The 12644-nt window shown below is 32.0% G+C and overlaps 1 protein-coding gene across 1 annotated transcript; it reads left to right on the top strand.

The window, feature by feature from the left end:
• Positions 1–5540: 5540 nt before the first annotated feature.
• LOC139839709 (GATA transcription factor 26-like) lies at positions 5541–10362 on the top strand. Its single transcript, XM_071829847.1, has 8 exons — positions 5541–6001; positions 6891–7295; positions 7824–8241; positions 8346–8412; positions 8533–8636; positions 8728–8920; positions 9050–9173; positions 9753–10362. The coding sequence occupies exons 1-8, from the start codon at positions 5962–5964 to the stop codon at positions 10049–10051; spliced, it is 1650 nt and encodes a 549-aa protein (XP_071685948.1). The 5' UTR covers positions 5541–5961; the 3' UTR covers positions 10052–10362.
• Positions 10363–12644: the final 2282 nt, after the last annotated feature.

A 12644-nucleotide genomic window follows, 5' to 3' on the forward strand; every position in this document is an offset into this window, starting at 1 on the left:
TCCTTCATTCTATCTGTGTTACATCATAAAAGAAACTGTGTTATTTTCTAAATCCTGAAAAATTCAAGTTTAAAATATGAATGTTTTGAAGTAGTGTTGGGAACTGAAGCATGAATTAGTATAATATAATGACGTCAGGCCAACGTGATTATATTACATTAAGTCATGTTGAGTTTCTAATGGAATGTGATGATTCACAGAACATACCGTTATCATGTACCATTTACACGACTCTTACATTCTACCCAATTTCCAAACATATTAAGAACATATCTTCTTGATAGTTCTATCTTTTCGAATATTTTGGTAATTTACCAAATCAAGATCGTGCCATTACGAATTCCTTCTCAGAACATTAACTATGTTTATTCAAAACTTCGTACCTACGAATTCTGGACCATTATCCGCTTACCTTAAGGTCGAGAAGAGAAAACAATAACACAGCTTCTAAATATAAAGAGGAGTATAAATCACAGCAAATAGAAGAGATCATTAACCGTAGATGTCAATAATTATGGAAAGACAAATGCAAGGAAGGATTATGAAAACCACTACCCCAAGAGCGAAGTAAAAGTAAACAGATTTCTCCGGTGGGAGTTGGAATAGAAGGATGATTGTGGTGGTAGTCAGAATAATATCAAGAATCAGAACTGGATGAAGCATTTTCACAATCTTGTGAAAGTATGAAGCGAGGAAGAAGATGTAGGAGTGGTGAAAATAATGAAACAGAAGAATTTATAGCAAAAGACCAGACATAGCAATCGAGGCAGATTACGCAAAATCTCCTTAATTCCCGAAGAATCAAATCTTATTTAGATTATGAAGATTTTCTATTCCTTAAATTCCGGAAATCAATCGTTACCACGTCAAGAGATAAGACACATCTCTATTCTCCATTTCACTCGATTACGATAACTTCTCTCATACGCTTCGAGTAATTGGATTGTTTTATCCATATTATTCAAACGGTAATAAAACTCTATTTATCGACTCATATTCGTCATGAAAACATTTTTATTATTAGCCATGACGACCTCACTCAAATTTCGGGACGAAATTTCTTTAACGGGTAGGTACTGTGATGACCCAAAAAATTCTGACCAAATTTAAACTTAATCTTGTATGATTAACATTTTCGACATGATAAACAAAGTTCATGAAGTTAAATCTCAAAATTCTTGAACTATTCAAATACTCTTCGATTGTTCTCAACGATTCGCGAACGATTATATGAAAATAGATACATATGTATATACTATAACTTGAAAACGTATCAAAGTGTTGCGTATATGATACTGTGCATTAACCTAATTAGTTTGGTTATCTGATTGATATATTTAACTATGGAGTTAAAAGATAATGCTAAACGATTGAATTAAAGTATATTTATCAGGTCTTTTAATGATTATGATATTATTAAGGGTCTCTATGGTGAGGTCCACGTTGATTTGAGAAATCATTCATTTTAACGGTATCCGGAATAAATGGTAAATTGTTTGTTTAAATAACGTAATTTGGACACATACAATAATAAGGAATATTAACTGTTAGAATTGGATACATGAATAACTTGCGACGTGTATTTTAAAACGTGTTTATCAATATTGAAAATATATATTTAATAATATGATTAAATATAATATTTAACTAGATATAAAACGTTTTGGATTTGAATATACTTGATTAAATAATGAAACTTTGATTTATAAAAGTAAATGACCAAAACACTCAAAAGATTAAGTTACACTTTGAGTGGGTTAATTTTACATTAATTTAAGACTAATTTTTGACAAAGGTACGTGTCACAAAATGTAAAGTACTAGTTTTCTCAGCGTACGAAAATGCGTTCGAAAAACCGGAACCAGGACTTAAGTCGAGTGACGACGTACGACTTATCGGGACAAAAATTACAAGTCAACTATGCACATGAATTTAATATAATATATAATTAATTATATAAATTATATATATATATATATATATATATATATATATATATATATATATATATATATATAATTAAATATTATGTCTACAAACAAGAAAACAAAAGTTTGTGAGCTGGATCAGAGGGCCATGCGATCGCATGGCATATAGGCACAAAACCCATGCGATCGCATGGGGGTCAGAAATCAGAATTCTTCTATAAATAGCCCAGGTTTCTGGCCAAATTTATCCATCTTTTTCTCTATCCTTTCTACTTATATTATTATTATTATTATTATTATTATTATTATTATTATTATTATTATTATTATTATTATTATTATTATTATTATTATTATTATTATTATATTATTATTATTTATATTATTATTATTATTATTATTATTAAAATTAATATTATTATTAATAATCCTATGATTATTATTATTAGTATTATTTATACATAAAATATTACGACGGAGTGATGACCAAATGATTTCAAAACGAGTTTTCGAGCAAGCTAGAGCTAAGGAAATAATGGGTTATTGCCAAGGAGGTTATGGGTAATGTTCGGGGGTATATTTGTGAATCAAACCTAGTGTTTATCATCTCTGTTGCGTCTACGTACTTTTCTACAATATTGAATCTCAATATTGATACGTAAGCACTCATATTTTATCTTTTATAAATTAATAGTGTATACATACTAGTGCTCGAGTGTATACATTTATACATGCTTGTATACTAAATTTCGTCATTAAACTGTTTATAATCAATCACAAATTAAATACATATATTACTGGTAAAAGGTATATGATATACATGTTTTTGGGAAGCTAACGAAAAATCGATAACCTTTCATTTAGATATCGAATAGTTTTGATGAACGGATTAAAAGATATGATCAACTGAATTATGATTGACGTTAATTGGAATTGCTTTTAAATCTGCAATTAAGATTTAAACAACTTGTTTATAAGATTGATAAATTGAATTTTTGAATATTACCAACCGAGTAAATGAATCCTTATATAAGGTAAGTCTCGTTTTGTTAAACTATTGTCAAAATTGACTTTTGAAACGACTTTGGATAACTTTTGTATGTCGATCTCGAGCATTAGGATTGTGATACACTATGACCTGACCTAGCTTGATAGACATTTATTGACCAACATATGTTCTCTAGGTTGAGAACTACGATTATTTGATATTCCGAGTTTCGGTCACAATACGATGAACAACTATATGTGGTGCTAAGGTGAGTTTCATTGATCCCTTTTTAATTGCTTTTGCAATATATATTTTTGGGCTGAGAATACATGCACTTTATTTTAAACGCAATGGATACAAGTACATACTAAATTCTACACTGAGTTTGAACCAATAATCCCTTAACTTTGGTAACTGTTAACTGCCAGTTATAAGAACTGGTGGGCGCGAGTAGTAGTATATGGATCCATAGGGCTTGATATCCCCGTCCGAGCTAGAGCACTAGCCTTTTAACGGACGTATGCTATTTGAGAAGCGTACACGTTGGTTTGCGTGTATTATTAAGATGATTATACAAAGGGTATAAATTATATATACGTTAAGTTTAGTTACCAGGGTGCTCAATTTTGTAGAACATTTTGATAAACGTTTCTGGATGAAACAACGGAAATCTTGTGATCCACTTTTATATACAGATTATGCGCAATACTAAAACTATGAACTCACCAACCTTTGTGTTGACACTTGTTAGCATGTTTATTCTCAGGTTCCCTAGAAGCCTTTCGCTGTTTGCTTATATGATAGACAAGCTATATGCATGGAGTCTTACATGGCATATTTTTCAAGAAAACGTTGCATTCACCAAGTCATCACCATGTACCTTATTTTAACTGCATTGTCAACGGAAGTACTATTGTAAACTATTATATACGGTGATTGTCTATATGTAGAAATCATCAGATGTCGAAAACCTTTGATTTAAATATACATTTATGGTGTGCCTTTTCAAAAGAATGCAATGTTTACAAAACGTATCATATAGAGGTCAAATACCTCGCAATGAAATCAATGAATGACGTTTTCGTCCATATGGATTTGGTGCGATAGTCACAATATTCATCCTCCATTTTAAATCTCATCACTTGAAATCAAAAGGCAATATGATTTTATAAAGCTGTTAGTTTCATCACTTAAACTTATCATCTATAATCCACATACAAATCATGATCTCAAATACACAATATCTAAAACTAATACTTTTATTAAACCCTCAATTTAACAATGAAAAATAAAAAATAACAAATACATTCAATATTCAATATTAGTTACCCGATGTTTATCTCTATTACTCATCGTCAGTTTCTCCATCATCATCGTCACATGGCTGGTCGATCTAGTGCTTCTTCTTCCTTAATTCGAACTCCAAATTGATGAAATAAATTCGACTTTTTGGGATTAAAACCATGACGAGTTCCGAAGTACCGTAATACGAAATGTGCATGTATGTTACATCGGAATCTGAAGCACCAGAATATGGAATTTTGTTAGTGGTGCTAGATCCGGAAGTAAAACCATGGCGAGATCGAAGCATTGATCGGAATTTTAAGCAAAAATTAGAGTTTTTAACTTTGAAAAAGTGGTGATTTATAATATAAAAATATCAATATACGAGAAAAAACAGTACATGAGAAAAAGTGATGATTTATTCGGTGTATTTATATTGCTATATTGAGAAGCATTAAGAGATTTTCTAATTTATTTAGATTTGAATTAGATTTAAATTTGAATAGATTTTAGGGTTTATGATTCTGGAGATGAATGAAGAAGAAGATAATAAAGAAGACAATGAAAGTAGAGAAGAATTTTATTAATTGATGAGAGAGGAGAAGACATTTTTCCTCTTATGTGCATGTCACATGTCAAATTTTAACGGAAAAAGATAACGGGCGTTAGGGAGAGGGATCATCAGTGATTCAAGTTCAAACCACACGGACCATCCTTGACGAAAAAAGCACATGGACCATAATTGTAATTTGGTACAAATCACGAGGACCGTTCGTGAAATTTGTCATAATATAAAACTAAAACTAAAAATTGTACTAATACTTGTTATACATTTTGCAACAATGTAAATTGGAACTTGGGATTAAAACTGGATTTTTGTCAATGAGTATTAAACCTCTTGTTGATAACATGGCAAAGAAAATCATATCACATCCTTTCACAATAGCCTAAAATGGAAACAAATATTATTATTGTAACTTGATAAAGATTAATTAATTAGTTTATCATTTGAGATATGGTTTCTGAGTTTTAAAAACCTACAAAGGAAAAGTCAACATAATTTTCCAGTGGCATCATCTAATCACCATTAACTGTGTTAGCTAATATATTAACTAACTAGATAATTTTTAAAAATAATTTAATTAACTATTTTTTTGGCTAAAATATTTTAATTAAGTATTAAGTATAAATTAATTTAAAGCAAAAGAAAAAGAAAGCTGAAACATTTACTTCGTATACAATACAACAAGAAGGAGAAGTTACATACATACATATACACGCACAAAACACATCTTTATTTCTCTCTCTCTCTCTCTCTCTCTCTCTCTCTCTCTCGCCATTTTCACCTTCTTTTCCCAACCATTTATTAGATTCCTTCAAATAAGTCTTTTATTTTTCTTCTTCGATTTGTTTAATATTATTATTATTATGAAGATGCTTTATGTTCTTATGAAACAACAATAACCCATCTAATTTTCTTGTTAAAGTTATATTTTGTATAAAAATTAAAAGAATTTGTATATGGGGTTTTGAGGAAATTAAACTTTTTTTCTTGTGGGTTTTATTTTTTGGGGGATTTGTAGAAATTTTCTTGATAATTGTTGTATACCCAGTTGAATTTTTATTAATATTTTTTCTGGGTTGTATTTTTTGTTGAAAAATGACTTTTCTTTGATAAGAAATAGTTCATTATTTTTTTTTTCCAATTTGGTATTATTATTTTTCAGTTTGTATATTTTTAGAGAAAATAAATTGTCTGAGATGGGAAAGCAAGGACCTTGCTATCACTGTGGTGTTACAAGTGAGTTAATAATTTTTTGGGAGTTAATTTTTACTTGGAATTTAATTTACTAAATAAAATTGTTCATTTTGTTGTTATATTTTGTTATGCCCAGATTACTTTTTGAGATCATGGTTGACACTACCCATATGTTGGTTTGGTCTAAAGTGTATAAAATTACCTGGAAACAATTATTGACAAAATTTATAATTACTATGCTGATTATTGTCTGTTTCTGCTGTGTTTTTTAAATTATAATATCTTGGAATGAGATTAATTTTTGGAGTTTTGGTAGCTTGAGATTTGCCTTGTCAATGTTGAACACAAGAAATAGTTGAAAATTTAGTTTGCTTATTTGGGGTTGAATGTTTGACCAATTAAAACTTAATCAAAAACAGAGCAGCCTCTTTTTAAATTCAAATGCCTTCTGGTTTAATCAATGTTTTTGTTGCTTGTTTTTTGTTTACTTCATATTTTGAAGTCAATTCCAATTGGATTGGCTAAATACACTCAACCTATTTGAATTTTGACTATGGATTCTGCTCATTGTTGAAATCAAACAACTTTTTATTTCTTATAAACTTCACATTGTTGAATTCTTGTAAAGTTAATGAAGTTTCATATATGTTTATCCGTGCGTTATATGTGTTAAATCATACATATATTTGTATGAATATGCACATACCCTACAGGCGTGGGATTGGGTATTGTTGTTGTTTGTATTTGTATGAATATGCTATATAATATGTTGCTTTTTGTATGTTGATTTGTATAGGAAACTTAATTGCAACATAATTTTATAAGATTCGTTGTCATTTCCTATTTTGTTACGGAAATAAAAGTATGAGTATGAGATATAAGATGCATTTAGTCTTTATTTTGACATGTGGGAAATGAATTATGATAACAGGCACCCCGTTATGGCGAAACGGGCCTCCAGACAAGCCCGTTTTGTGCAACGCGTGTGGATCACGTTGGAGAACTAAAGGGTCACTTGTAAACTACACTCCACTTCATTCTAGAGCCGAACCGGATGATCTTGTAGATCATCGCGTTGTTTCTAGAGTAAAAACCATATCCGTTAAGAACAAAGAGCCCAAAGTACTAAAACGGAAACATAATTGTGACAATGTAGTGGGCGGCCCCACTAGCATTATGCTCGATCGTAATACTATGGTTGCATATGACCAGCACAACCAAGGTTTTCGCAAAATGTTTGACGAAGATTATAGTAATAGGTCTAGTTCTGGCTCGGCTATATCTAACTCTGATGGTTATATGCCACCTGGCAGTGGCGATGCTAGTGATTTGACAGGTTCGTTTCTTGCAAAACTTCGTTTATGAAATGATTATAAATTATTAATTAGATAATCGGATGATCATGATTGCTTATATATAAACGCTTTTTCTGCTAATCAGGGGCGTCTTAGAGGGTGTGCAAGATAGGCCATTGAATATGTGCCCAAAATTTTGAAAGAGCCCAATATTTAAAAAAAAAAAAAAAAAAACCTTTATATATATTTGTTTTGCTATTACTACAAGTGTGTCAAAAAGAACTTGCAGCAAAAAAAAAAAAGAATTTTTTCTTCTTTTGACACAAATTATTTAGAAGTTATTTTGACTGAGAGACCTTGGAAACAATGATAACCTGTTATGATATTTATAATGATAACTTTTTAGTAGTATTATCTTTTTATATATGTATTGAAGAATTTAATGTTTATAAAGGCCCTTTTTATATCTCGAACACGGACTTATAAATCAATATCTTTTAATTTTACACTAAATAAGCGACTACGATCACTCATTATGATAATTAATTTAATCGGATTATAATAATTAGGTCCGTCGCAGACCTCTATTGTGTGGGAAACAATGGTACCTTCACGAAAAAGGACGTGTGTTAATCGACTAAAGCAATCGCCAGTTGAGAAGCTAACTAGGGACTTACATACAATCTTGCATGAACAACAGTCGTATTTTTCGGGATCATCAGAGGATGATTTGATCTTTAATAGTGATACACCGATGGTTTCGGTTGAAATTGGACACGGGAGTGTACTTATGCGCCATCCAAACTCGACAACCACTCGAGAAGAAGAATCTGAAGCAAGTTCTCTTTCTGTTGATAATAAAAACGAGGCTTATTCACGTTTAACCACCTTTCCTGTATATAATAATGCTAACAAGGGTGGAAATTTCTCGAGCCGACGGGTTGTTGATACTCTCAAAAAGCCAGTTATTCAAGATCATATTAATAGGTATATACTTTTTGATATAGAATTATATTTAATTTACATCTTTACACCAAAAAGGTATGTAGTATTTGTATATTGAGGTTACATACTTTTATTGCTAATTACAGGGATGATGACGAAAAGTTACAGCTACTTATGAACCATAATTCTCCATTGTGCCACATTGATTTAAAAGTAAGTTTTGATCCAATGTACTCGGATTATTACAAGTGAAATACAAAATTACAAAAAAGGTTAATTATTATTATAATAAATGATAATTACAATTAGTTACTTAAATTTCATATTTTGCAGGATGTTATCAACTTTGAAGAGTTTGCAACTCATATGACAAACGATGAACAACAACAACTTCTAAAGTATTTAACTTATGTTGACACTTTTCAAGGCCCTGATAGGTTTGTATCTAATCTTGTAATGCTTATCTTATTATAGATGCTTAAGAGACACAACTTGAGATTAATTAATTATTAATTTGCAAATGTACAGCCTGAAAAACATGTTTAATAGTCCTCAGTTTAAGGAAAACCTATCAGCGTTCCAGAAACTTCTCACTGAAGGGGTGTTTGATCTTTCGTCACCAATGGTGAAAAATGAAGACTGTAGAACGTTGAAGAAGCTTTCTCTTTGTAGTGCTACAAAATCTGATTGGGTGGAGAAATATAATCTGCTTCAGGTCAAGGTGCGTATAATTCGAACAAAAAATGAAAATACCCGTATGGTCAAAATGAAATATTTTTTAAGAATGTACACTAATTAAATGCTTTTTCTTTAAAAAGCTTACACTGATTAAATGTTGGTTTTGAATTAGGATACAAATTGTAAATATGATAGTGTTGGAGGATCTATAGATGGTGAATTACTCAATGCCATAACACCTAGCCATTCAGTAAACGTAAAACGATCCCGAGATCCCCATTTTCATCCATATCCAGGTTAGCATTTTATTCTGAAATTCCTTTTTTTTTAACGAAAAATCAAAAGGCACGTGTTGTATGTTGTACGTTAAATATATACGGAGTAAGCAAAGTTATCGGTTGATCAGTTCAGGTCAGTCAACTGTCTGCTAAATTTTACATATACAAGTATGTTACTTACTTTAAGCATTATTGCATCGACTAATTAAGCCCAATTATCACATAAACAAGACTTTTTCTTTTGAACAGCAGTTTGGGATCACACAGGGGACTAAACCACACACGCGATCATCTCCCGCAATTGCATAACCCGCCCCGAACTGCTGTCCTGGAGGAAACCCGGACCAATCCGAGGGCATGGCCGGTAAAAACCCCCTCCCCGATGTCCCCGCAACGCAATGTGCGAAAGGCGACCTTGGGTGAATTTCAAAGTTAGGGCATAACCTTGTGTAGTTGTGTGCCATGTTGTATGTTGTAGTCCCCGGGAGTCGAACTCCTGACCTCTAACAAAGAGTGATAGGCACAAAGTGAAAATGCTGAAACTTTGATTTGGGTGTATATATTCTGCATTTAGTAATGATTTATCTGATCTTTCAGGATCAAAGCCTGCAATGAAGGCTCCCAAGAGAACATTGATGAAGGCGAGCTATGAACACAAGGAGCATATGGAAAACGATGGCCCGGGATTCAGTCCAAGGAGACTGTTTGCGTTACCACCTGATAATAGCTCATTGATGCTCGATTCATTGAGATATGCAGATGAAAACTGTGATCAAGATTTGTTGCTAAACGTGCCATCAAATACATCGTTCCCTCAAGCAGAACTACTCAGACCAACTTCAAGTTTTGCAGCCCAAGCAAGTACCAGTAGTAGCTCTATATATCCGTACCCGTAGCTGATTCATATATCCAAACTATGTGGGACCCTCACAAACTAGTCGAAAACTCTATAGGGTTATGTAGGTGACTATTCTACTATAATAACCTATACCAAACCATTGTAAACTTTGTAGCCATGACTTGCTACTGTGGCTTTGTTGGTTGCATTTGCACATGACCTTACGTTTTGGTTCAGTGCATTTTGCATTTCATACATTTAGTCTGCAAATTAAGGTTTGATGGTTGCTTTTTTTTTCGGGTTCTATTTGTACGTCCGGACCAAAGATTGTGTTATATAAAATCTTAGAAACGGAAGAGGTGGTTATCATTGGTGAATTTTGTATACTTGGGAGTTTTGCAAATCAGAAGTGCACACAAGTATTGGTTTCTAGGATAATTACGTGTCATTTGTTAATGTGCTTCTAAGTTATGCAGACATGAAAACAAACAGTCTTCAGTATTCAGTATATAGGACCTTTAGACACATTTTTTTTACAGACATGGTCCGCGGATATTCAAATAAAAATATCTTAAAAAACAAACAGCACCTTAATTTCTGTTACAATTGGTTGTAATGTTTATAACATTTATGTAATCATAGTTGGAGTGTTGTGACTATGTTGTAAGCGTGTGAATTAGGTTTGAATACTAGTGCTCTGTTGGATGATAGATAGTGATGAGATCTTTACCTACAACCATACATGTGTGATAGAAGGGGGAAAAAAGCTCAAAAGCATTCATTGTGTATTTTTTTCTATTATATGCAAGCCAATCAATGTGTGCCTTTACTCAAGATATAGCTGCTTTTATAGGCACATATGAACCAATAGAGCTGAACATAGCCATACATATTTAGCAAATATTATTCAAGAAATTGACAAGGTGTTTTTGTTTTAATAAAGTTTAACTATCATGATGTCAAATCATTTCATAAGTTTATAATATTTAACTCATTTTGCATACTGTACATGAAAGATGCATATCTAAATTTGAGAAAAGGGACCACTTGATTGATTCGGGTTTACGGACAACATTTGTGATCAAGGGCTACTGAGCCACTTTAAATGGCTAGCCTGAAGGTCCTATAAACTGAACATTATTGGTAACCTAAAGGGTCTGGAGATGCACCAAAAAGGATTCCACTAACTCATAAATACTACTGGCTGAAAAGTAATTACCACTTTTATGCTATAAGACCAAAATTATTACCAGTTGATACATGAATCGAACGGGAAAGTCCACTCTATTACCCTAATTGACTACGATATCAATATTAGAGATTACTTGTACGCAAACGATTGTATGAAACGTCTTTCCATGTAGATGTATAAGGAAACTTAAGGACTTCTTTATTCTAAAAGGACCATTATAAGTTACTAATGTATCAGATAATTAAAATGAACAACACATCAATAGTTTTCTATAGCAAACATGCATCCATAAAAAGTTCATATTTAGTTGGGAAGCTAAGTAAAGTTGTACAACAAATATGTCCCTACAGATAACTACACAGATTATTATCTCCTATTTGGATAACATCATATCATTATACCAAATAACCATACATAAATTAAAACCGTACTAAACCCTCAAAAGGGATGAAGTTGAAAAAATAACTAGGGTTATTCATAATAAATTGGAACGAACAAATGGATTCGTGTCTGTAAACGTGATTAACTGTTAGTCCGTATTATAGGTCACACATCAAATTTCAATAACTATGAACATTGATTTGGATATAGTAATTAGTCAATTACGAGTAACACACCATCATAGAATGATAAATTTTAAATTTTATGCTCACATAAAGAACACAATCTACTAGTAATTAAACATTTCTCAGCGTCATTAATGTACTGAAGCTTACATCAAGACACTAACTTTTATAAAGTGATTATAAGCAAATCTAATACAAAGACAAAGATCACTAAATATCACCTGCAAGTTTTTGAAAATAATAGCATCAAAGCAAACACCATTAAACCTCCTTTAGCCAGTTTCAATATGTATTCAAACTTCAACATTGAAAATCTTCATATAGACTCTACCACCATTTTCTACTCCTGTAAATATCTTCAAAGCATGATCTCATCAACATGATCACGGTTTTGTCCTTAGACAGGCACAAACTTAAATAATAATTGCACGCTTTTTAGTTCAATCATATGATCTTCTTTTCTCAGGGACATTTTCACAAACATCTAATGTGCATTCCAAATTGACAAAATGTTTACTCACAAATTCCGGATTTTATTTCATCAACCCTAATCATCGTATCATGACACTACTAATTCGATCCCAACACCATCCTGTATTATTCCGACCAAAGCTTTCCAATTCTGTTACTGTCACAGGAGAGTCAGCCACCATATAGGACCTTTAAAAGCTACGTGGGTTGTTACTCAGGGATTCTATAACCTCTCCATGGAAGATACGATGATGTATCTTATTAGCTATGATCGGCGAGGCAAATCGTAAGTCGGCGTACTCTGTTTCCGATTAGCCGGTTTTTGTTCGTAAGCAGACTCCTTTTTTAAAATCAAAATCAAAATCAATTTTCCCGCTAAATTTTGTTAGGTATATTCCCGCCGGTATCTAGTTTTGTAACTA

Source organism: Rutidosis leptorrhynchoides, chromosome 4 (assembly GCF_046630445.1).
Source record: "Rutidosis leptorrhynchoides isolate AG116_Rl617_1_P2 chromosome 4, CSIRO_AGI_Rlap_v1, whole genome shotgun sequence".
In the NCBI taxonomy this organism is placed as follows: Eukaryota; Viridiplantae; Streptophyta; class Magnoliopsida; order Asterales; family Asteraceae; genus Rutidosis; species Rutidosis leptorrhynchoides.